Consider the following 25,317-nt stretch of genomic DNA (forward strand, 5'->3'; position numbering starts at 1 on the left):
CCAGATGGCTCAAGGGGTTCAGATACGTGTTTTTTGTAACTCACCACTTCAGATCCAGCCCAGGTGGGCAGTAGAGATCTGTGGTGCTGCTCTCTCTAGTTGACCCATGGGAAAATGCTTTCTCAGCATTTGCCTGGTGGGCTGTGCAGGAAGGAGGTGATGGCCTCGCTAGGAGAACTCTTGGGTTCACCTCTGACTGTTGCTCAGGCAAGTTATCCTGCGAGCCTGGACAGGTACACAGCCACCTCTCCTGGAGCCCCAAGGCTGTTCTTAGTAGCAGCTTGTCTGGAGCGTGTTGCAGGGAAGGATTTGGCTTGCTAAAGGTCTGCTCTGGCCTGTGGAACAAGAGCCAGCCTCCCTAAGATGGGACATCTGAAGGCAGACTAGGATGAACACAAACTGTTTTAGCCCCAGGATGCTGGACCGTTCGCTTGGAGCCTTTGGGAATGAGTTTGTCTGAGCCCTTCAGACTCTGAGGGTTGGGGAGAAAATCAGATGTTAAAGCAAGAACATTGTTGGTTTGGTTTCTGTGCCTCCACCACATCTCCCTCCTCCTTTTCCTAGACTGTTTCTTCCCCTTTTTGCTTTGTTCTCCCTCTAATTCCCTTCCTCCCGCATTTCATTAAGGATCCTTCTGCACTGCCTCCCTTGCTGTCTCATTTAAATAATAATGGCTTCTTAAGCAGCATTTCTCCCTCACCTGGACTCTAATCAGCCTCTCCTGTGCGCATGGGAGCTTGTGTCTGGTTAGCTGGGGGTAGAAACAGCAAGTGAACAGCCCCCAGCATCTCACTGCCGGCTGTGACATGAGTGACTTGAGCGAGGTGTTTCCGTGCCTGGTTAAACACCGCTGCAGCGAGCGGCACATCCATGTCGCCTCGAATCGGAGACATCTTTAGCTCTCTGGCGCAGCAGAAGAGCCTCTCCCCCTCCCCAGCAAACGTTAACAAAGAGAAAAATCAAAGTGATAATTACAGAGTAACGGTAATTATTAAATAGAGCCCAATTATAGTCAAGTTACAGCATAATCAGCGTGGGAGGGGAGCAGAGCTCACCGTATCTCTGAGGCTGATGCTTGGAAGCACTGATAAGACTCAACTTCATTTATAACCATCTCCCTGTGCAGCAGTGGTGGCTATCTGTCAAACCTGAGACAGTCTTGGGGCTGTTGGGCTCTGGGAGGACAGTACAGCCTAACCTAGAGAAGCAGCAGTTGTTCTGAGGTGAGGACGATCATCTGGTGTGTTTCTAGGAGGCCCAACACGACTGACTTCATTTGAAGGTTGCTGCAATATATATAACGATTTCCCACGCTAAAAGCAGGGTGTTGTAGCACGTGTGGCTGTGCTTTACTTTGGGACTCCTGGCTCGGTGGCAAGAGGGAGTGAGGACACCCAGCTCTTTTCAGCGCAGAACTGTCCTGGCCTCCCTGGGTTTGAAGAGTTTACTGATAACTCATCTTGTGGTGAAGTTCTGGGGCTTCATCCACGACTGTTTGTAAAGAGGTTGGAGAAGAGCAAGTAGCTCAATGTGTCACTGATATCTACGATAAGTTGCAGGGTGAATCTGCAGAAGACAGACAGTGGAGAGGGTGATGTGATCCTTTCTTTTGTGCAGTCATTGTGTTTAACTTGTGCTGGGGAAAACTGTGTAGACCCCAGCCCCAAAGCGCTGGGGCTCTCCAGGCTGTGAGGATGACTTATTCCATGCAATCACGAAATCCCCTGTGTGGGGCAGGGGATGGATGTTGCCCCTGAAGTGATTTTTTTCTTTTTTTTAGATTTAGAAGGAATGGATTTAATAAAGGAGGAGATAGGAGAGAGGAATGGGATGTGGCTCGTGTAGGTCGCTGTTGTGCCTGACTTTGCTTTCAAATTGGAAACATCAGCTGCTCCTCTCCTCAGGCCCAGGCCAGGGCTGGTCTCCAAGGAAAGCAGCTCCAGACAGGGGTGAAGGCTGGAGGAGGGTCTCTGGGTGCTTGGAGGAGCCTGGCAGTAGCTCTTGTGAAATCACAGGCCTGGCTTTCTCAATCTATATGGTAATTTCGAGCAATCAGTCAGCTAAGGGGACAGAGGCAGGAGAGATTAACCCTGCCTTTTCTGCTCCTGCAAGAGAAATAAGGAGGGTCATTAGTTACCTTTGAGCATATCGCTAATGAACAGTGCAGTTCGTTTTCATCAGCCTTGCTCCCACGCTGGTGATTTCTCATCTGGGAGCAGCTCAGGCCCACGTTGTGACCGTCTCTGCTCGTGCTGAGGAGCAACCGCGACGCTGGCACCGAGCTGGGGACAGATGACACCCTGCGAAAGCAGTCGGTCAATGTGATGCTGCCCTTGTTGTTTTGTGTGACGTTTTCAATTCTTGAGACCCTCACTCTGCCAGAAACTGTCACCTGGAGCAAAGTGCCCCCCAGGATTTCTTCATTAACTCATTAAGTGAGGAATGTGAAACTAGGGGCATACCTAGAAGTGCCAGCACCTATAAGTCTCATTGGCTTCACCTGGAGCTCCTGCAACAGGCTCAAAGCTCCAGTTACTCAGCCCAAAACTGGGGCTCTCAGCATCAGAGGCCACTTCTGACTGCTTTGTGCCACGGTCTCCCCGAGAGAGAAGACAAGATGGCTAAAACCTCGGGGACTTGTGGCTGAAGGAACCTGTGTGGTTATGGAAAAGCCTTGGTGTTTATTTCTAGCTGGTTTTAGGAAAAGAGTAGGATTATAGGAAAACTGAGCTAAGGAAAATGAGCAAGGAGAAGATGGTCCCAGCTTTAAAGCTCTTCTAGGTGGTACCTGCTCCCGTGAGCTCCCACCTCCACGGCCCGGGGTGAGTTTAGCACCAACGCGGGGGAAGATTTGGGCACGATTTGGTGTCTCGAGGCCACGCTGTGGGTGGACGCGGGACCAGACCCGGCGTCGGCGACCCGCACCCCTGCCCTGGTCCTGCCCGGGTGCCCGGGGAGCCGCCCCCGCTCCCCCCGCGCCGGTGCGGGGCTGGGGCGGTGCTGCCCGGCGGGAGGAGCCGGGGCCGGGCGCAGGCGCCGCACCGGGAACCGCCGCTCGCCGGGGCCTGGCGGTGAGGGCGGCCGGGGGAGGCCCGGGGGGGTGGGTAACGGGGTGCTGGGGGTGAGAGGAGATGGGGAATGGGGTGGGAGAAGCAGCGTGTGGTGCTGGGGGGGCAGAGGGAAAAGGGGGGGCAGCAGGGCACGTGGCGCTGGGGGTGTGCGGGGAGGGGGGCAACGGGGTGTGGAGGGGTCACACGGGGTGCGGGGGGTGCAGGGGAGGGAGTAGGGTGCACAGGGTGCTGGGGGTGCATAAGGAGGGGGGTAACGGTGCAAAAAGCAGTGCAGGGCGCTGGGGGTGCACAGGGGAGGGGGTAACGGGGTGCAGAGGGGTTTTGAGGGGTGCAAGGGGTCACACGGGGTGCTGGGGGTGCATAGGAAAGGGGGTAATGGTGCAAAAAGCAGTGCAGGGTGCTGGGGGTGCACAGGGGAGGAAGTAACAGGGTGCAGAGGGGTTTTGAGGGGTGCAAGGGGTCACACGGGGTGCTGGGGGTGCCCAGGGAAGGGGATAACGGGGTGCGCAGAGCAGCATGTGGTGCTGGGGCTGCACAGGGGAGTCAAGGGGTGCCCAGGGAAAGGCGTGGGGTGCAGCAGGGCGCCCAGAGCAGCGCATGGTGCTGAAGAGGGCACAGGCTGCCCAGGGGCCTTGGCTCAGGGCTGCAGGTGGGTGGGTCAGGTTTGCGGGGGGTGCCAGGCACCCCCAGGGGCTGGGGAGCTTGTGTCTGGCTCTCCATGTGGCCCCGTCCCTCCGCAGGCCTCCTGTGCGCTGCCACCCTGGCGCTGCGCTGCATGGACGGCGTTTTCCTGTCGCCCAACGAGGATGAGTTCGTGGGCAGGATCACGGAGGAGCTGGAGCACTTCATGCTGCAGGGGCAGCACCACAGGTGGGTGCCCTGCCAGGGCAGCGAGCAGCCGGGTGCGGAGGGGGCTTGGCACGGGGTGACCCACTCCCCGCTGGTGCCTGCAGTCCCTGGGTGCTGGCATATGCTGGCACGTTGTGACTCTTGCCTCTGTTTTGCATCGGTTCTCTGGGGTGAAAACACGGCCTGGGTTTGAGTGGCAGCGTTTGGAGCCTGGCTGCGAGGTCTGGCTCGCTGCAGAGCTCCAGCCTGGCTCGGAGCGTCCCCGTGGGCCAGGGGTCAGCGTGGTGTGTCTGCCGTGCGCCCTTCTCCGTTCGCACTCCTTCAAGCAGAGGTGTTTGTGACGCTGGTGGCTTTTGCACCGGCCCCAGCCTGGCCTAGCTCACTAGTCAGCCCGGCGAGTTATAATGAATAGTTTCGTAATCAAACTGTTTCATTTCCCCTCTCTGCTGAGGCTTCCTGCACGCTGGATCCTCCTCCACGGCGGCAGACTCTGTCGCCTTGGATTGCTGCACCATTTTTCTTTGGCCAGGCTGGATTTAAGTGGACCTAGTCCCTGATCCAGTGACCTTTGAAGCCCTTGAGGTGGCTAGAAAGAGAGAGTCAGACAGGAGCAGGGGTGGGTTTGCTTAGTTCAGCTTCCTGCCAGCCTGTAACGACCTTAAATATTTGTTTCATTGTTTTTTAAAAAACGTTTGGCAGAGAAAGTACCCACGCAATTGTAAAAGGCTCAGGAACAAAACCGGAATTGTAAAAATGCCGTGAAAGCGAATGTGGGGTTTATTCATCCGTTCCTATTCTTTTAGCTGCCGTTTTCTGGAGCGCGCTCGGACTGGGAGGAAGGGGACCAGCAGCAGCTTCTGCTGGTGCTTTCCAGCCATTCCCAGCGCGGATACAGGCAGGAATGAGAGTCCCAGCCAACAGCCCGGGGACCCGGCAGTCCCAGCCGCCCTGTGCTACGTGCAAAGTGAGCGTGTCTGACCAGGCATCTAGGATGGAGAAGAGGTTTTGGCTCTTTAATACCAGAAACCCTGCTTGGCTTTTGGGCTTGGATTTAAACCCTACACTGGGAATGACCCGGGGAAGAGAGGTTAATCAGTTCTTGCTATGTCCCCGTCCTTTTCCTTCCTGCAAGTCGCTGATGCCCCCGACCCCTCTCTTTCCAGAGTGCTCCTGTTCCCCCCTCTGTCCAGTCGCCTCCGGTACCTGATCCATCGGACCGTGGACAACGTGGATTTGCTGAGCAGCTTTTCTGTGGGAGAAGGATGGAGAAGGAGGACGGTCATCTGTCACTCGGCCGTAAGGTACGGTGTGGTACATGTGACAGTGGTTCCTTTTCTATGGCCGTAGGGCTTTTGTTTAAGCTTATGAGCGTGAAGTTTGCACGGTGCTTCTTTTGCAAACGTCACGTTACGTGGGTTCCTCTGCTCCCCACTCACGCCTTGCCGTTCTCTTGGTCCCAGGCTGCCCAGCGAGACTAGTGACCAAAAACCCAGCAGCAACCCCCCGAGACCACAGCGACCTCCGCAGCCGTGGGGCCGGGGCGGCCGAGGCGGCAGGCTGCGGCACGGCGGGGAGCTGCACGGTGACAACTCTCGGGCCAGCGTGGGGTCTGGCAGGATAAAAAGGCCACCCTGGAAGAAACCAGATAAAGCCCTGTATGTCCCCAAGGCGATGCGCAAGAAGGCAGAATGGGGGGAGCAGGAGAGCCCGGTGGCGGCTGGCACCGAGTCAGGGGGAGATGTGGCACGAGGAGGAAAGATCTGCCCTAAAGCTTCAGTTGGGGATGCCCAGGAGGAGCTGGGGAAGTCTGAAGGCAGCCCCAGTGATGTCTCCTTGGCCCTTGGCAAACAACAGGAGCCTGGCGAAGAGCATGTTTCAGGAAACCATAACGGAGACCCAAAGGATGGATGTTCTCCGTGCTGTATGGAGGTCCTGTTGTTACAGAATAGCAATGATTTCTCTGGGCAGCAAAGTCAGGAGAAAGACTGTTCAGATTCCCTTTCTTCTGTACACAATGAAAACCCAACTGAAGAAGAGCAAGATCAGAGCTGCGACAACACTGTTATACCAGAAGGTAGCAAAATCCTGCGCCAACTGCAAGCTGAAGACCAAGACAGCCGGGATGTTGGTGTCGTGGAGTGCAGCAAAAGCTCCTCCCTATCAGAAAGTCACAGCAATAACTGCTGCCCGGACCCGGCTGCGGCGGAGCCGAGGGCGACGACGCTGGTGCTGAAAAACCAAGATAAGAGCTGTATCGCTGCCAAGAGCCTGGAGAGCAGCGGAAACGTGGCACTGCCTGAAGAACAGGGCAAGGACTTTGTGAGAGGCAAGAGTTCCTCCAGACTGGAAGGCCAAGACCAAGAGTGCCCCAGCGTTGCCCAAGTGGAAAGTAACCAGAACCCCCCAGAAGCCCAAAACAAGCCTCTGGCCGCACCTGAGCCGGTCCATGGTGCCAACCCATCGGCTCCTGAGGGCCAGGACGAGCGCTGGGTGGATGCTGCCGTGCAGAACCGCAGGGAGAAGGTGCCCGTGGCAGAAGAGGGGGACAAGGAGCGTGCGGGCTTGGCCGACGTGCTGTGGCGTGAGCTGCGTTTGCCTGCGGGTGACAAGGAGAGCGCAGCCGTCTGCAGGCAGAGCGGCCTCGAGGACGACTGCACCGCAGAGCTCTTCGCAGAGGTAGTGTTTTGCCGTGGGTATCGCTGTGGGGAGCGACTTTGGGGAGAGGAGGGTGGCTCAGGAGTCGGCCGGAGGGGAAGGCATTAGTCTGTGGGAGGAGAGTCCCTGTGCCGGGCGGCTGCTGGACCTGTTGGCAGGTGTGTGGCTGCAGAAGTGGTTTGTGGGGACCGAGGTGGGGCCCTGGGGCATCGCTCTGAGGTGAAACCTTGTCTGTTTTTTTTAAAATTATTATTATTTTTTATATTCTCAGATTGTGGGTTATTTAACCGTGAAGGACATAAGCATTGAGAAGATCAGCTGTGATTATTCCAGCTACGGAGATGCACAGCTCAGCGAGGGGGATTTTGGCCACGTAACTGAAATCTATGACTTCTCCCCATCGCTGAAAACAGAGGACCTGGTAGAAGTGTTCTCAGATTTCCAGTGAGTACCTCTGAGAGCCTGAGCACGTCAGGGGCGAGAAGGGAGCAGTATTCAGACTTAAATTAAAAAGCATGATTTACATTTTAAATAAGCTACTGTCTATTGTGTGTGTTGCCTCTAATGTATTTTTTCCACTTGCTGTGAGAGTGAAACTGAGCTGAAAATTGATGGATCTAATCTGAGCAGTTGATTGTATTTGTATTTCCTGTGCTGCAGGAAAATCTTTGAACTCCTGCTCCCAAACTCACATTTCCCACTGATGCTTGATCAGATTTTCACATTGGTCTCTTCCCCCTAAGCTTTGTAAAACACTTTTATAAATCACTTGCTTTTTCTTATTGATGTCTGAGCAATCGGTGTTTGTAAAGCCCTATGGAAATGACAATATTTTTGTGTTACAAAACAATCCCTGAAATTGACGTTAATTTTGGCCAAGGGTTTCTTCAGAGAGTCCTTGGGGGCAGCTGATGGAATTGTACATCGTGGCCTTGAAAGGGGCATGGCTCATGTTCTTCTGGTCCTTCCTGTCCTCCTCTTTCCCCTCATGTAAAATGGGTATAAAGCCTTGAAAAGCAGCAGCAGCCTCCATGAAACCACTAATTACTCTTGATAACTCAAGGTGGCAGATGGGGTTTATTGTGGGTTTTTTTCTTTCTTATTAATGAATATTATTCTATTGTCTTTTCATTTTAGTGAGAGTGGTTTCAAAATCCAGTGGGTGGACGATACGCACGCCCTGGGAATCTTCTCCAGCCCGTCTACAGGTAGAGTGACTCGATTTGTGGCTGTGAGTGAGGCACCTGCAGAGCTGCTGGGGTTCCTCTGCTCGTGCACAGTGACCCTGTGCTTTGCTTGCGCTCGGGCTGAGCCGTTGCCAAAGGTAGTGATGGTTCAGCACATCTTTCTTCCTGCGTGCTTCAGACTTGAAAGGCTTTTAAGGCTTGAGAAGGTGGAATTACTGTGGTGGTGTGTGGAAACTCTGCAAGAACAGCAGGTTTTTAATTGGCTTGGGTAATAACCAGGCACCTTCTGGCTACTGAGCGCCTCACGCTGCATTTCTAGAAATTAATCTTCAGGTTTTTGTTTTTTTCTGTTGTAACTAGACAAAATTCCTGCACGGGTACAATAACCTCCCGGGGCCCTTACGCGTGCGATGGCACGTGGGTCACACCAAGCCTCCTGGCAAGCTGACCTTCTCGGGGACAAACACCCCAAGCGCAGGTCAGAGCCATCCCAAGAGAAGTTTCCATCCAGCAGCACATCTAGTCCAAAAGTTTATACTTTTTTCATGGGGTTTAGTCTAATAATGACAGAGTTGTCTTTTAAAAACATGTCTATGTTTTCTTGGGACTCTCTTTCTGTGTGAGAAACATGTGATGTGAGCCTGAGGTGACCAGAATGAGCTCACCTCTTCTAGAGATAACGCACCAGCTGCTGAAGCTCAAATTATTCAGTGTTATTATACCAGGTACTGATTTTTATGATTAAAGCCACCAAAATTCAGCCTGCTCATTTCAGCAATCTTTGTTCTTTGAAGCATCTCAAGCCCTGGGGCGCCGTTACCCTTCTTTAAAGATCCGACCCTTGATCCATGCAACAAAGCAGTCCAAGACCAAGGCACTTCAGCGACCAAGTAAGACAATCTCTTTTAAAATTATTATTAGTCTCATTTCTTGCTTTACCAGCCTTCTATATCCAGTGTGCTCATGCTGACAAGTTAAATGGGGAAATATATATTAAGGACCAGTATTTCTTTTTTGTTTTTTATAGCTTTATTGGCATTGCAGGACAGCGAGCTGATTGTAGAGCCTGCAGATGCTTTTTTTGGTTTTTAAGTGTTTTCAGCCAACCTGTATCACAGTTGTGTTAAAACTTACTGCATCAGTAATGCTGGGTTCTGCCTGTTTGCAGCAGGCAGGAGCAGTTCACCCAGTAGTAGGTTATATCCTACTTAGAGGAAGATACCTACAGCTGTTACCTGTGCTCAAGTTCTCAGTCCCACTTTCTCCCTTCTAGGTGAGGACTGAATAAAAAAAATGATCAAATCCTGTTGCTTTTTGTTACCCTCCAGCTCAGTGGTTTGCTGAAGTTCAGGCTTAGTGCTCCTTGTGTGAATTTCTTTGCTTGTGTAAAGGTGTAAGAGAACAGTTGTGTTGTGCAGGAGCCAGGTAGGGCTGGAGCAGTGACCCCAGAGCCCAGCAAAGGCCCTGCCCCTGCGCTGGAAGGTTCTCTGAGCAGTTCCAGACAATAGATGAGACAAAACCGAGAGCACTTGCATTGTGTGGTTGGTGTAATTTTATTCAGCATCAGGTGAAGGAAAAAATTGTTAAGCTTAGCCATTAACATTGTTTTATTTATTTTATTGCCTTTTAGAAAATCATATTGTAATCAGTTATACTTGCCACAGTAAAGAGATGCCATGAATCTTGTAGCAGTAGAGACTTTGTGGAACGTACAACTACGCTGTTATTTCTACAGTGCCTTGCAGTTGAAACCAATCTCAGTATTAATGCTTTAAAGGGACACTGTCACAGAAGTTCCTGAGTTTTAAAGACTGCTGGATTTAAATTAAATGTCAAAGAATTGGATTTGGTTTTGCATTCTCCCCTTCATCTGTTTTCAGAAGAAGAATCATCTGATTCTTGTTCCTGTAGCCTCGCAGCACACTTCTGAATCAGGTTATAAACTCCTTCTGGGGAACATTATATATAACTCTTTTAGACTGAGTACAAAGTAGCAATTTTTTGTCCAAGTACAAATTTGGATCTTATTTAGCTGACAGTGTCTCTTTTTCTTTTGAGCTTTGTCAAGAAAGAGTGGCAGGTTTTTTTTCCAAGCTGTGGCTGCTTTGAGTCTGCCCCTTTTTCTTTAAGCTGCTGCTGGGCTGCCTTTATTCATAAAACTCCTGAAAAAGCAAGCAAAGCCCCTTGCTAACTGGATAATAAATTTGCAAACAGTTGCTGAGAAGTGATTAGGTAATTGCCAAATCCAGACTACTGTGGACTTGGTAAACTTTTGGTGTATTCATTTCTTGTAAGATAAAATTGTAGCAAGCCAGGTGTCTACCAGAAAAGGGAGGTTACTGGCCAAAGGGCTTTCCCAAAGCATCTGATATTTAGCTATTTTTTTTAAAATGAGTATTTTTTTTCCTTACTGCTTTCTGAGGGTGTAGACTGCTCATTTTGACTAGTGTAACTTGAGATCAAACTTTCCTGTGCACAGATAAATTGGTTGGACTGTGTGTGCCTTCATTTTGTTCTCGGGGGTGTGACTTGCTGAATTTTGCCAGGATGCTGTTCCTGAAAGCAAATGGGAAACAATTCTCTCTACCTCTGCTGAAGAGGCCTGGAGTGTAATCACAGCCAAATAGCTTTTGAACTGTCAGTGAAAAATCTTAAGTACAAATCTGGAGGCACATCTTTCCAAAAGAAAAGGCAATTTACTGGATAGAGATAGAATGATTTGCTCATGCTCCTGGGCTCATTCTGTAAAGGAACTAAGAAAATAGAAAAAAACAGCCCTTCTCTGCTGGTCCTGTGGTTTAGCTACAAGACTGTTCTTGAACAAGCACTAACTTATGGATTTTCACCCATTTTTAACCTAGAGCTCCTCCACCTTGCAAAAGAAAGACCCCAGACCGACACTGCAGTGGCGAAGAGGCTGGTGACCCGGGCCTTGGGGTTGAAGCACAAGCAGCAGGGAGGCTCAGGCACTGAAGTGCTCCTGCCAGAAGGCTTGGACCAGGAGGAATAAACCATCTCAGATGAAAAAAGATGTATAGATGAGTATGGCTGTGATATTAAACTGCATGCAGAACAGCGAGTTGCCACAGGGATGTTTCTCTTATTGATTAGCACCATCTTTTCATTCTAAAGTTGGGAAGGGTGAAAGTTTACTCTTAATGAGATGTTGGGCTCAGGAGCCAAGCCCTGCAAGGTTTGCTGCTCTTCATTACAGAGAGCATCTTGCCCTACTCTGTTTCAAAGCATCTGTTACTGGGGCACTTGCAGAAAGTAAGGCTGCTTACAGAGAAGCCTGCTCTATGAATTAAAAAAATGCATTAGAGTAAAGGAATTGTATCTTCTTGGCCAAAATTCAGCTGTAAGCAAGAGCAGAGCATCTGCAGGCATCAAAAAATCTGTTTAATATTTACTTTGTTGTAATGTTATTGTTAAAATATCCCACAAAACTGACAAGCATTGAATGCGAGTGAGTTTCAGGGTTTTCCCTTATTTACACAGAGTTTAAAGAGCCTGAGGTGCTTTGTTGCACTGTTAGCAAGGAAAGTCGGCACCCACTGATTCAGAAAAGAAAACCAAAACTTGCCCATTCTGATGCTGCGAGAAGATGTTGTGGCAGCAGCAATAGAGCATCCAGCACATCTCAGACTCTGCTTTTGCTACACAGTCCAGCACCTTGAGAACAAAATGGAGTTTTCCAGCTTACAGTAGGCTAAACCCCTTTGCTCGATGCCACCATCTGGGCCACTGGATAAACGACAGAAATACACTGACAGGCATTAGCCAAAGACTTCTGCATTCTTTAAGCCTCACAACACCCCTGTGAGGTAGGTTATGGAGAGCACAAGTTAGATGCAGCCAGTTTCAATCCCCCTGTGGATTGAAATGATCAGCTCTAAGTGTTCGGTTAACTTTAGCTGCTTGTAGAAGTCTTCTGTACAAACACAGAGGGAGAAAAAACTTCAGTACCAGGAACTGGGAACAAGGCCCTAAACTTTCATGGAGTAGAAATACACAAATGGCATATAAACGTTTTTCTGGGTAAAACATTTTTATTCAAGTAGCTGTGTCTGAGAATCTGTAGCAATGTGTGTCCTCAAACAAACAGAGGAACACACTTAGCACCATTATGAATTTACCAAGTGTAAAAATCCTTTTAAAGACAACTTACACGGGTGGGTCTGTGACAGCACGGGTCCAGATCCCTGATGATGAAAGCCACGAAGTTACCTCTGTAAGGTACAGTGATGATACAATGCCTTAACTAATTCTTTAAAGAAAAGACAGAGTGAATATCCAGCTTAAAAGGTGATATTTGGATGTACATAGAATCTGTTGGGTGTAGAGCTTACTGTGGAATGGAAAGTCACAGTCCAGCGGACTCATCATCAGGAGATCTGCAAAGTCTTCTCGCTGTTACAAGGGAGGTGAAGCTTCGTGGAGCCCTGATGCACTTGTACAAATCAGTTCTGCATTAGCTGCTCCACTTAAGAGATCGTGTTGGGAGTTGATTGTTGAATAAAAGTTTCACTGCAGTGTTAAATTATGCTTGATACTGTTCTGCTGAAGAAAAGCAGCTCCATTTTTTTTTCCTGTATTTCTTTGCTAAAATGGAGTAATGCCATGGCAGTGCTGAGGAGTAGCTGTGTTCAAGAAGCAGTGTCACAAGTGGAGGCGTTTGCATCAATGGTGCATTCAAGCTTGAGTCAAAGAGCTTAAAGATACCAAGATTAATGCCTTGAAGAAAATGAATGGTAAAGACATATTTAGGTTGTTGGTACCCAAAGGCAAATTGTGCTTGCTGCAGCCTGGACCTACGTCTGTGAGTAAAGATGGTGCTGCAGAGTGGAGGGAGAAATCTTTCTGGAGAGGGTTGGAATGGTGAAGATACGGAGCCAAGTAGAGTTTAAAAGCCTGCTCCTAACTACCTCGGTAGTTACAAGGTGGTCTGAGCACCTAAACTGGGAAGGAAGGCATCTTTAGAAAATAATTTACCTCGCTAATTTAGAGTTTGATTGTTTGCTTGATTTTCTTTGTTGTGCAGTGGTTAGGGAAATCACCGAAGCAGGAAACCTCGCTTCTTTAAATAGTGGGGTGGGAGGCGACGCCGGTCTATCGGGTGGACACCTTGTTATTTGTGAGTCCGCTGAAGTGATCGAACTTCTGTTCCGTCTCCTCGCTGAAAGAGCCACCTGGGGAGAGCACAGAGAGAGCACAGGGTTGAGCAGGAGGTAGCACAGGCAGGCTGCAACACAAGGCAGAGAACATTCTGGGGGGTTGTGTCATCTGCAAAAGATGCTGTGAAAATGAAGGGCTCAAAGCGAGTACTAGAAGAGCAAAGACTTTCCTGGGCTAATCAATTTAAGCATTAATTAAATCTTGCCATACCTGGAACAGCCCAGGAGTACTGGATCTAGTCTTTTATGTCTTTGGAAGACTGGACTACAAACTACCCTCCATTTCACTGCTAACTGGTGGTGCTTAAAAAAATTAAATGGTGACTAGCAGGACCTGTGAGGTCTCCTCCTTGAGGCTGATGGTGAGTGGGTTCTGTTTACCCCTCTTAAGTAGGACCATGCCCTTACTTTTTGCTAGTTGAGAGACAATGAAAGCCAAATACATTTATTTTTAAATAGAAATCTTTTCAAGCTCAGCTGGAGAGCCCATCCACCACTTAAGTGCCTGTTCATCCAAATGAAGTGGGTCTGGCTTTTCTGAACTAGGTCACAATCTGAAGCATGACACACAGGATAAGTATTTTCTTAAAAAACCCAACAAATTAATGAGAAAAATCAGCGGTTACATGGATTTTTTTTCGGGAAAAACACTCCTTGGAGAACTTCAGCCAGCTCTGGAAACTGTCTTCACCGCTGGTTTTATTTGGAGGTTGGCAGGCTATTGCTGTTAAATTATTTTCTGTGTTAAAAACAGTCTATTTTATAAGCCTCCAACTTAATTCCATTTTAAAATGGTCTTGACAATTGACTGTTAATGCAAATTTAAACTAGTTTGGCTTTGATATTTCTAAGATCAAAAAAAATTCCAAATTATAATGTTGCACATGTATTCAAGAAAATGCAGAGTTTTCCCTCACATTCAAGGGACAGCAGAGCATTTTCATTTCTGGCTTGAGCAGAGGGCTCTTCTCCACTGCTCTGCTTCCCACATCACTGTTTTGTTTACTTTTTCAAGAAAAGAGAAGCTTTGGGGTCTGAAGAGGTCAGTCCCAGGTGGGTAATAATTTGGGTCTGGGAAGAAGGTGTAGTTGTTTGCCTGGACCTACTCAGGCACTCTAAACAAGTTCTCAGATTCCACCAGAGCTTTCCTTATGCCTGATAGTCTTGGGAGGGAAAAATGCTCATTTCCTTGTAGAGGAGATAGAGCAGGAACATCTGTTATCCCTGTTCTACCAAGCCTGAGGGGTTTCTTTTGGTTTTGGATCTTGTGCTGTGCTTGCTGCTCCAGTAATAACGCAGCACTGAGTAACGAACTGTCCCACCCTCATCTTTGCAACCTGTAGCAGCTTGGTCCTGTAACAGCGACACTTTGGGGTCTGCCTTTGACCAGTCTATGGCAAATCGCACCAGTGTGCAGCCTGGGCTCAGCACCTCACCTCTCCAAAGTTACAAACAGCACGTGAGCACGTTGCAGCAGAAGCAGAGCAGGGTCCTAGTGAGGTCAGTGATGCTGTCATTAAACTGTCCCCTGCAGGAGTCACTCACCTATGTGGCAGTTGTACATCCAGATGCGCTGCCCATCGTACCGGCTCCTGCATTTCATCACGTTATTTGAATAGTCAGATTCAGCAACTTCATAGTTTGGGTTGATGACAACCTGGGGAGTGATGGAGAGACACAGCATGAAGTTATTTAAAGGTGGACTGGATATGACACTTACTGAGACAGAATCAGCTTTTTCATTACACAGTAATGCTTTTTTTTTTTAAACAGAAAAAGTCTAACTTAATTTGCAAGCAGCCAGAAACTACTTGATTAAAGCCAGATCAAGGTCACACCTTCCCCTGTGCACCCAGATGTAACCTCAAACACCTCTAGAGTTCACACAATAGCAGTGCAGACGAAAATAACTCCTCTTCCCTTCGCTCCTCTCCAGTTTGTGGCTGTTTTTAGACCCAAAGAATTCCCCCCACTCCACCCACTTGCACAAAACAGACTGTAGGCACAGTCTGAACTCCCCATGCAAACACCACAAGAACAGCACTACTTAAGACTGTCCTCTCAGCTGTGGTTAGTGGTCCTCATTTTTCACTTGGGGAAGTATGTGATCTGGTAACACTTCGTTGTCCTGTTAGATAATTATTTATCTTTCAGGTATACTGGGAATATCATTTCTTTGTAGCAGATGTACACGTAAACCAGTTAGTTCCATTCCTGACAGCCCTAATGGATGAGATCAAAGCAACAGCAGTGTCTCAAACCCTCTTTTTCTCCTGTACCTGGAAGAGGTAATCTCCTGGTGGGACATCAGTAATATCGATCCACTGGCAGTCGATGTCGTGCCGGTACACGTCCCAGCATCCAACTGTGATCCCTTGCTCACCAAAATTGGCACATTCGTACTGTTTTTGCACATCTAAATGAGAAGAGTTACAGGCACAAAGCGTTAGGTTCACAGCAAGTCAGGCTGGGAGCGTCCCACCCTCGGACACATCAGAGGAAGGGCTGGTTGTTCTCCAACTCCCACAGACAACGATAAGCTACAGGCACAGGATTTTGGAGGAGATTTAATACAACAGTGTCTTGCTCAATGGCTTGTAATACACACACTGCTCAGCTGCACGGGAGGAGCTGCCACCTTCCACACCCCAGCACCTAGAGGCACATTCTGGAATTTCTCACTTTACAGGAATCAGAAAATGCACACGTAGGTTTTCAGAGCGAGGATGTAAGGAGCTGAGGGGCCTTTGGGGCTTCTCTTGTACCTGTATCGTGCACTCTTGTACATACATAACCTCAGGACTGGTTTCTGGCTCCTGCCAGGCCACATTCTAGCCCTGCTCAGGACTTTGACAGCATCTTTGAAGCCAGTATGGGGACAGCAATAAATTCCCAGCACAAAGGGCTCTGGGCAACATACCTGTTTCACATTCAGTGTCTTCCAGACAGAAGCTGGCTTTGTGTCCTTCAGCCACCTTGGTTCCATTGAGGTTCAGTAGATCATAGTGGGTAAAAACCTCCATGCTGTGGTAGTGCCTGCAAGGCACAGACAGGGAGAATTATCTCTAGGGAAAACAGACACCCCTTTAATTACCAGGTCTAAAGGGCTGCACAGTCTGCCCCAGCAGGGATGGGCCAGTGGCTAGGGCATGACAACTTGGATGGGAGCAGCCCAGACTCAACTCTTCGTGCTGTTGCATCCCTTGGGCCAGGCATTTCACCTCCCAGCCCCATCCCCACGGGGGTAAATACATGACAAGTGAAGTGCTATGGACCAAGCAGTGCTACAGGAGAAACCACAGCCAGGAAACATTCCCCTGGGCATAATCCTACGTGGCACTGTCACCCATGCTGCCTTCATGCTGGCTCCTGGCCCAGACACTTGTTTATGTATCAAGTGCTAAAGCTGTTCCAGGGGAGGGCCTTGCCCCAGCCTTTGTAGGATCACACTGTTTTATAATGGCAAGGAAGGGGGAACAAGAAATATTTCACCTGCTCCCTAACACCAGGCTGCAAACGGGGCTGGATGCACCCAGACCAGCCACCTGGCTATTGCTATTTATTTATTTTTTAAGAAGCAAAATGTAAATTTATTGGCAGAAAACTAACAACAGATGGAACCAGCTTCTCTCAGCACTCGCTCCACTCAGATCTAAACAACCCGACAGCTGGGTTCACACATTATACATTTCATAATTTGAAACAGGGAAGTGTTAGTGTCAACTCACCGGGGCTGGGCTGCTATGGGGACGCTCCAGCACTGCTGGGTGCAGCAACAGTTGGGAGAGAGCACCCCATCTGTGCTGTAGACCCCTAACTAGGAAAGTCAGACCACAGCAGGGTCTGGGTGATGTTGAACTCAGCAACGATGACCTTTCCTATGCCACACACTGCTGCTTTGGCAAAAAATTAAGCGTGTGCTTCAGTCCAGTTGAAGTCCACGGGACTTGTAGGGCAGGAAGCAGATGGAAATACCTGATTAAAACACAGCCGTGTGCTCCACGTGGTCAGGGCTGGGCGTGTAAATGCGATCACACTGATGCAACACATTGGATTTGATCCCAGCCTTGGCATCGGGAGCAAACCCACAGCACGAGCACGATGTGGGGAACAGGAGAGCAACTGTGGGTGCTGAGAGCGGAGGGGTCCTTAGATCACTGCGTGTCTACCCCAACTCTAGGTACACTGCGCTGAGACACAGCAGAGCCCATCTGCATAGCCCGACTCTGCACAGACAGGCCCTAATTCAAAAGCCATTGCTTAAGAGTTTAAAAAAAAAAGTGCAGAAATCCCCTCCTTTCTGGCTGTAAAAATAATCATGTCTTAAAAACTTCCAACCACCATTATTGCAGCATCACTGCACACGTATTTACAGATAAAGGAGGAGAAAGGAAGGAAGGAAGGGAGGAAATTTTTCCTCTAGAGAGGGTTTCTTCTTGCCACCTCCTGCCTTTCCCCTAACCAAAAAAAAAAAAGAAACTGCCACCTGCCAGAAGTTAATCACTTTTCACTCCCTGCTACAGGTCTTTCCCATTTTTGTTCGACTTCCACATCCAAAGCCAACTAAACAGAAGCTCCCAGTGAGGGAGTGAGGCAGCGAGGAAAGGAGAAGCATTCTGCAGCGGCTGAGCTGTTGACTTGAGGCTGTCTAATTTGGCTGCCTCTGATAAAAGTTTGAGGTTCTCAAGTCTGACTCAGTTTCTGAACTATGTCTGAATCATTCAGAGAGGTGTTTACATTCTGGTGTTTACAGACTGGAAAGATTGAAGAGGAATTGAGTTCATCCTCCTCCGTATAAACAGAATCCAGTTTAAAGCACACAGATGGCTCTTGGCCTCGTCCTGATCCTTTCCCAGTCTCACCTCACTTACGCAGACCCTCCCCAAAGAGCTCCAAGCACCCTTTTTAACCAGCCTGCGACGTGCTCAGAGCCTTGTGGTACCCACGTGCTCCCCCAGCCCCTTCCCAACCAGGCCAGAAAGGCAGACACGCTGCCCTGGGCTGGGTTTCCTCCTCCCCTAAGCACACCATCGCCTATTTACCTTCGTTTCTGTGCTGCTGAGGTTTTAGCTCTGCTTGTGCCTCCGACTGCAAACATCACAAACCAACCTGTCTGCAGGGGAAGCGGCCAACGTTCGCCCCACACCACGATCTGAAGCTTCAGGCTGCAGCGTTGCGACACTAACGCGGTGCTACCTACACGTCTCACCTCGCTCACACTGTAACACACTGTTAGATTGGAGAATTTACTGCTCTAATGTTTTCACAAAGCAGAAGTCTTACGACAGTGGCAAGACCAGAGCTGTGCACGGTGAGTTACTTAACACCCTTTTACCCCCAAATCAACCTTGTAACAAGCCATCATTTCAGAAGCAAAGCATCTGGATGGCTTGGTTCCAGCTCCCTTTCCTCCCCCTGGTTTGCTCTGGCTGAAGCTGTCAGCTTCCCCCTGAAAAATGATGCTTTTATAGGGGTGAATTTACTGTTTGTCAAAAATAAGCACAAAACAATCTCGCAGCTGTACGCAGTTTCAGTGGAGTCGAGGTGCATTGAAAAAAAATGCAGAATTACAGCGTGTTCTTGAGTCCTTTCCCAGGGGAGGGAAGTAGCTCAGATGGCTGCACCTTTCTACGTCCAGTGGGTACAAAGGCACACTTCTGTCTGCTCACACACATACTCCCATGGATATACTGCCCTGGCACATACAGCTCTCCCAACGAGAGCTCCCCATCTGTCTTGTTCACATTACAGAATCACAGAATCAATGAGGTTGGAAGAGCCCTCTGGGCTCATCGAGTCCAACCATTGCCCTGACACCACCATGGCAACTAGACCAGGGCACTAAGTGCCATGTCCAGGCTTTCCTTAAACCCCTCCAGAGATGGTGACTCCACCACCTCCCTGGGCAGCCCCTTCCAATGGCTAATGACCCTTGCTGAGAAGAAATGCTTCCTAATGTCCAACCTGAACCTCCCCTGGCCAAGCTTGAGGCTGTGTCCTCTTGTCCTATCGCTGGTTGCCTGGGAGAAGAGGCCGACTCCCACCCCACTACAACCTCCCTTCAGGTAGTTGTAGACTGCACTAAGGTCACCTCTGAGCCTCCTCTTCTCCAGGCTAAACAGAAGCTGGTTTCCCTGCTGTCAGAGGATGATGGCTGCCCTAACGCACGTCACAGCTCTGCAGCCGTGGCTCTGTTTCAGCCCTGTGCTCCCATAGCAAAACAGCCCCCCCTGGGCAGCAGGAAGGGATGGATGGAGGCACCGACCGTCTTCGCGGCACTCACCGGTGACAGTCGTGCCAGACCCAGGCGTGGCGGCCGTTCTTGGGGCGGAAGTCGGACTGCCCGTTGTTGTGGATCTGGGAGGAGAAGCGCAGCAGGCGCCGGTACCCAGAGGTGAGGGAGGTGTTGACGGCCGAGCTGGCCAGGCAGTTCTCCTCGAGCGCACACTGCAGCATGAACATGGGGCGGTCCTCCAGGTAGGCCGTCTGCTGCACCAGGTCGGCGTTGAGCACCAGGTCAGGGGCAGCTGGCAGGCAGGCAGGAAGGTTTGAAATTAACTGAGGGCTACTAAAAAAACCCCACAAGCGTTTGCCAGAGATGGAGGCCAGCCCCTTCCTTGCACTGTGTTTCTCAGCAGTAATTTGCTGAGTTTTGACACATCCCACTGGCCACACCATTTCTCCTGCACATCTCAGGGCAAACACTTATGCCAAAATGAAATAAAACCCGAGTTACTCACTCTCCGAGCAGGACACACCAGCACCAAAACGACCACCTCCTCTGGGACAGGAGACATCGGCTCCGTCGTGACGACAGTGGGACAGGGACATCTCTGTCCCCGAACACTTGACACCGCTCATGACTACGTTGTCAGCACTAACATCTCCATGCCAGTACCAGGTTTCCTGGGCAGAAGAGGAGAAAAAGGCATTTCACACACTCCTCAGTGTTTAGGGGACTGCTGGGGGAGTGTTCACCCCCGTGTAACATGCGTTCTCCCTCCAGGGAAGAGCAATGCAAGAGCCAACAGTACCAAGGAGACAGATGGTGCCAAAGGATGCTGGAGCAGAGGAGAAGAATAAGTCGGGGAATGAGCCCAAGTCTGTTTAAGCAGAAGGCTGGTCAGCCTGGCTTTTAATCCCAGTCCCATGTTCCCTGCCCTGAACATCTGACCAGTGTTAATCAAATCTCTCTCCTTGTTTCTAAGCTGGTTTAAATCTTTACTTGTTTTTAATCCAGCTGTAAACTCACTTTTCCACCCTGCTCTGCCCATCCAGCTGATTAAATCATCCTTGGGCTGTTTTAAGTCATCTAGGCTGTGCCTTTGGGAGAGATGCCCGGCAATTAAACCACATCTGTCTTGTGACATCGTGCACTTGGGAGGGCCACAAGTAAAGGCAGAGCGCCTGCTTGCACAAGGAGGGGAGGCAGAATTAACAGCCATGCTGGAAGTGCCAGTGGAAACAAGGCATTTGAGGAGTACCAGGACTAATGGGGTCTGCTCACCCTGGGTCTGCATCGCTTGGTTCTCAGGGGGGATTCACAGATGTTCAGACCCTGCTCACTACTCATCTTCATCACCCAGTTTTACAAAACTTGTGGGAGTGACAGAAAATCAACTCACAACATAACACCACTCAGAAAAGCAAGTGCACTAAACTCTGATGAAGCTGCAACTGCAAAGCTTGGAGAAGGGGAGGGAAGAAAGAAGAAAAACACAACAAAAAACCCCCAGATCTGTTAGTGTCAAAACCAGGAGCACGTTTCCAGGAAAAGAAAACCCATCTGTACCAGTGCTTCCATTGCAACAGGCTGTTTGCTAACCCTGTTAGCAACCCTCTGCACACACACACACAGGGCTGCCCTGTTCTACACAGTGTAGCTTTATGCTCAGGTAGCTGGTGCAGCCGGGATACGCATAAGGGCCTTTTCTGTCCTAAATACCAGAAGTCTCAGCTAAAGGAAAAAAATGTCTTGTTTCTTGCTGGACTCTCTGGGCTATGTCAACAGAGCCAGGCAGCTGGAAAGGCCAGCGTTCAAGGGACGTGGCTATCCTCAGCTCTTGCACCCTGCTTGGCAGCTACGCAAGCAAATCAGCTGGAGGAATCAGCTTGCACAGGGGGATTGCTACAACAGCAGTGCAGGCAGCTCCAACCTTCTCTTAGGCATCCGACTCCAGCATGTCCCTTGGGGACCTGCAGATCCCCTCCCTTGCCATGGATAACAGTTAAATTGGTTGGAATCCACCTGCCCATGAGCCCAGCGTGTCCTCCTGGACCCGAGCTTGGTCACTCCTTAAAGACAAACTCATTGCAGGACTGTGCTCTCCAGGCAGAGTTTTAATTGTCCGCTTCTGCCTACTACTTACACCTGATGCCATTCATCCATGTGGGAACTGGGTGGGAAGCTGTTGCCCTTCCTCTTTCCAGCTCTTATGGTTGCTGCTTGCTTTCCTCCAGCCAGCACAGCAGGCTGCCATTCACTGTGCCAAAGAGCTTCGCTGGGAAAGAACACTTTATTCCTTTGTGGTTATATCCCAGGCTTGTTAGTCGGTAGCTTTTATCCCTTTATTAAGTGCCATTCTTAATCATGTGCAAGCAGGGAGGGTTTAGGGCATTTGTCATTAGAGGAGTAAGAAATACAAACAGCTTGGGGAGCTAGCATACAGCTCCGCTGCACAGGAGTGTACACACTGCACTCAGAAGTAACTACAGGAGCAAAATCAAATTGTTTTCAAGTGATTTGACACCAGGTTAAACTTGGCTTCCACACTTCAGTCAGCCTGAGGAGTCCAACTCCCCACTGACTCGGGGAGGGACAAGAAACTGCATGTAACCACCAGGCCAGCCAGGGCTGAGGCAGTCAGGCTGCCCAGGAAATCTGAGCCCTGAGCAGTATGAAAACAGCAGCTTTGCCCAGAGCTGCAAGAGCTCCTTCTGCTCTGAATTTCCCCCAATGGCTGTTGTGCGTCGAGGTTTAACTTTCAGGGTCTCTCCAGCTAATGCTTTGAAGCTGAACGCTGTGGTTTGTCCTTTTTTTAACAAGCCTTCCTCCTCCCCCAGTAGCCTTTACCCAACCACACGCATGCCACCACATCTGAAACACATGCCCGGGAGGGCCCAAGGGCTCACCTGGAAGGCATGGCTGGCAAAGCCCAGGCCCAGCTGCCGACATACCACCATGGCCTCCACGGTGCTCCAGTTCTCGCTGCAGACAGTGCCCCACTTCAGAGTGCCGTTGCGCTCCGCCAGCACCTCCACCCGGCCCTCGTAGGGGTTGCGGCCACCGCTCAGACGCAGCTACAGGGCATAAAAACTTGCGTGTCAATAAACGTCATAGCAAACTTTATAGGGAAGATGCAACAGTTGGGCAAGCAACACTCAGGGGCTTTTCAAGGCTTGTGGTTAGTGAGCCCAGAAACCTCAGCTCAGCTGCCAGCAGGCCGGTCAATGCAGTTGGGTTCCTCTCCCACCACGGACAGGAGGCAGTCCAGTCAAGCCCAGCAGCTGAAAGCAGCCTGTACCAGCTGCAAGAGAGTAACATTCCCTACGAAAGCTTCCCCCCTCCACTCCCCGAGGAATCTGTGCCTGCTTTCTGCAGTTTTAAGCCCCACGTGGCAAAGGTGACAGCAGTACCTACGCCAGCAGCTACCCAAGTACCAGTGTCATGAGACCCAAGCAAGACCCCATCACAACAGGGACATGCACCAGCTTTACAGGGCCACTGGCCTGCACAGGTTGCAGCTGAAGTGGCACTTCACTCATTTATAAGCTCCATTATACTGGGAGGAGCTCAAAGCTCAGTACAAAAAAGGGAGCATCATCATCTTTATTTGCCCTCCTGTCTAGTACAATGCAGACACTAAAATCTAAATTGAATAGGCACAGCTTAGGTGAAATTATTCCTGCCCAGACTCACTGCACTGCATAGCAAGGGAGGGCAGACGATGCTCCAGGATGAAAACACCTTGCCTCACTCACTCGCATCCAGATCTCACTTGGCTTCTCACCTGATTCTGGAAACCCATCGCTGGAACGTTGCATCTCACAGCAGCATCTTCTTCATGGTTACAGCCCTGCGACTCGGTGTTGAACTTGCAGTCCGTGACTGACTTTTCAAAGCCCGTGCAGTCGATTTCGTTCAGATGAATTGGACCCATGCCTTGGGGAAAAGTAGTAAAGAGAGTCCTTACTTTCTGCCCATGCTGCTGTGTGGTGAAGAAATATCCAATAACAGTTTATTAATACGCTGCAGAGATCACACTGGCCTCTAGCACACTCACAACACTAATGCTGAAAAAATTCCAGTGATTTCTTGTAAAAACAAAACAAAAAGCTGCAAGATTATTATTAATAATTTTACTGGTAAATTCTTTCCAGTAGTCTCTGGGACTCAAACATGCAAGAACCACAGAAAAAGCTAAGTTTCCGCTGTTACATAATTTACAATCTTCAGCTGGAAGAATTTGCAAATTATGACCTTTTGGCCAGGTCTGTATGCTGGAGTCTGCTCCCAATCAAGCCCTGACATTTAAATGGGACATAGACACATTTTCTGGAACAACAAAACATAACACCACAGGGATGTGCAAGAACACTGATGGAAACAAGAGGGCGAACATCATTTCGTGCTGCAGAGAATGGTCTCAAGGTGTTGGGAGCCAAGTTGAATAATTTGGTTCCTCCCTGGACAAGTGGCAGCAATTGTCCTTTCTACCGAAGGGACACAGCAAAGGAGACAGACACATAAGAGAAGGCAACAATCCTGCCTGGAGAGCTTTCTAGTCCCGTTTCCAAACTGAGCCCAAACCTGACTAGAAAGAAGTTTTGCAGGGGGGATGAATCGGAGGTTCCAGCAGATGATCTTCATCACAGAAGAACAACTGGAGTCTTTCTTGGAGTCCATACAATCCACGAGTAATTACCAATGGAAACACACCAGATAGTTTTGACAGGAGATCCTTGCAAGTAGCAGATGCAGAACCTCTGGTCTCCAGCAGTTTCTAGGAAGCTTTCAGAGAGGGGAGACTGGGAATAAAAGACACTCCTGACCTTTGCAATCAACGTGCTCTCTCCAGACTTGGCATGATGAAAACGCTGGCGGACGCTGTGCTGTGACCCACAGTGGCTTGCTTCACTGCAGCCCTTGGCCGGGCACTCGTGGCTGAGCCGCAGGTGCACCCGTTTCTGATCAGCAGCCAGGAGCAGCATGATGATGGTGGTGATGCAAGGCAAAAGCCACAGAAGAAGTTTCCAAGAAAGCAGCATCCACCCACCGATACCCTTCACCAGCTGGAAGAGGTTGACCAACACCAGATGTAGGTGGTCAGACTGGAGCTCCCCGTGTCGGTATGCAGAGCGCAGAGGGGTAGGCTGCCGGAGGCCAGGCTGGCCCAGCTGGGTAATGGAGGTAGAAGAGCAACTGTTTTCTGACCATTTCTGACAGTGACTGTTGCTTCTTCATTCCTGCAACACTATTCTTGTCACAGCACAAGTGATGAGGGCTCCGCAGAGCCAGAGCTGTACCTGTCTCAAAGCATTCAGATCAGTAGAGAACAGACCATGGAAATGACATCCTGGCTGCTGGCTCCGTTTCTTCATCTGCACCCAGAGGTGACACAAATTGCCCAAAGTTAGACAGCAGCAGAACTGCCAACTGGGCTCTCACCAACAGTCTCACCACGAACCCACCGGAAAGGAAAATTCTACCCAACTTCAAGCCTGCTCTTTTTAGTTCAAAGCAAAGGGCTGACTCTGGAAGGCAGGAAAATGTAATTGATTTATTAATGGTAGGTGGGATCCTTTTGCTTAAAAGCCTCTTCCCACTGCCATCTGGAGCCTTTCTAACTCTGTGTGGCAGCCAGCACACCTGTGACTCAGAGACCTAACCACAGGTGACAGTCTAATGATCTGTCTGGTGAACCCCTCACCTCCTCAGACTTCTGCTGAGACACTGGGAAAACAGAAAAAAAGCAGCTTTCTAGCATATTTCCACAATTGTGTGGTGGAATGAGTCAGGATGCACCCTGGAGCCACCTTCTGACAATAGCAGTAAGGACAACAAAGGCAGAGATGTAAACATTTGGGTGCAATCTCATCCACAGAATTAATTTGGCTCTGGCCACCTTTTGCACCTTCAGCCAGCCCTGTACCCACCCATCCCACAAGATCTATCTGACGTGGGAGCAGACTCCTAGCTGAGGCCACTGGAGAATGTTCATCTAGCCTTTTTTGCTTCTCTCTTATTAAAATCCTGTTTGTGGTCTCCATCTGGAAATGGTGACACTGCCCTAGTCATTTTGTAAGCCACTGAACGGTTCGAGTAGGAGGAATGCCTTGATGCTGACCAGAATTGGAGGGTGATGCACCAAGAATGCAGGA

At 49.7% G+C, this 25,317-nt stretch overlaps 2 protein-coding genes across 3 annotated transcripts in view; one reads left to right on the forward strand and one right to left on the reverse strand.

Annotated features, from left to right (window-relative positions):
* The first annotated feature begins 3,015 nt into the window (after positions 1-3,015).
* Positions 3,016-12,302, forward strand: R3HCC1 (R3H domain and coiled-coil containing 1). Of its 2 annotated transcripts, none has more exons than XM_068421368.1 (8): positions 3,016-3,071; positions 3,812-3,941; positions 5,084-5,221; positions 5,381-6,596; positions 6,847-7,019; positions 7,713-7,783; positions 8,557-8,652; positions 10,624-12,302. In XM_068421368.1, exons 2-8 carry the CDS (start codon positions 3,847-3,849, stop codon positions 10,770-10,772), a joined length of 1,938 nt encoding a protein of 645 aa, XP_068277469.1. In that variant the 5' UTR covers positions 3,016-3,071; positions 3,812-3,846; the 3' UTR covers positions 10,773-12,302. The 2 variants fall into 2 exon arrangements, with proteins under 2 accessions (XP_068277469.1, XP_068277470.1); XM_068421369.1 differs by having other exon boundaries at positions 3,017-3,100.
* Positions 9,316-25,317, reverse strand: part of LOXL2 (lysyl oxidase like 2) — a 52,276-nt gene continuing 36,274 nt past the window's right edge. Inside the window, exons 7-14 of the mRNA XM_068421367.1 lie at positions 22,947-23,098; positions 22,069-22,236; positions 19,677-19,842; positions 19,220-19,463; positions 15,857-15,972; positions 15,216-15,352; positions 14,482-14,593; positions 9,316-12,951 (exon numbers count right to left, since the gene is read on the reverse strand). Coding sequence (XP_068277468.1) covers positions 12,872-12,951; positions 14,482-14,593; positions 15,216-15,352; positions 15,857-15,972; positions 19,220-19,463; positions 19,677-19,842; positions 22,069-22,236; positions 22,947-23,098 — 1,175 coding nt within the window. The 3' untranslated portion in view covers positions 9,316-12,871. The remainder of the gene's footprint in view (positions 12,952-14,481; positions 14,594-15,215; positions 15,353-15,856; positions 15,973-19,219; positions 19,464-19,676; positions 19,843-22,068; positions 22,237-22,946; positions 23,099-25,317) is intronic.

Source organism: Nyctibius grandis, chromosome 33 (genome assembly GCF_013368605.1).
Source record: "Nyctibius grandis isolate bNycGra1 chromosome 33, bNycGra1.pri, whole genome shotgun sequence".
Taxonomy (NCBI): Eukaryota; Metazoa; Chordata; class Aves; order Nyctibiiformes; family Nyctibiidae; genus Nyctibius; species Nyctibius grandis.

Coding starts and splice junctions, on each gene's coding strand:
- R3HCC1 (XM_068421368.1), top strand. CDS start 3,847: ATGGACGGCGTTTTCCTGTCGCCCAACGAGGATGAGTTCGTGGGCAGG. Junction 6,597..6,846: donor CCGCAGAGCTCTTCGCAGAG/GTAGTGTTTTGC, acceptor TTATATTCTCAG/ATTGTGGGTTATTTAACCGT. Junction 8,653..10,623: donor CAAGGCACTTCAGCGACCAA/GTAAGACAATCT, acceptor TTTTTAACCTAG/AGCTCCTCCACCTTGCAAAA.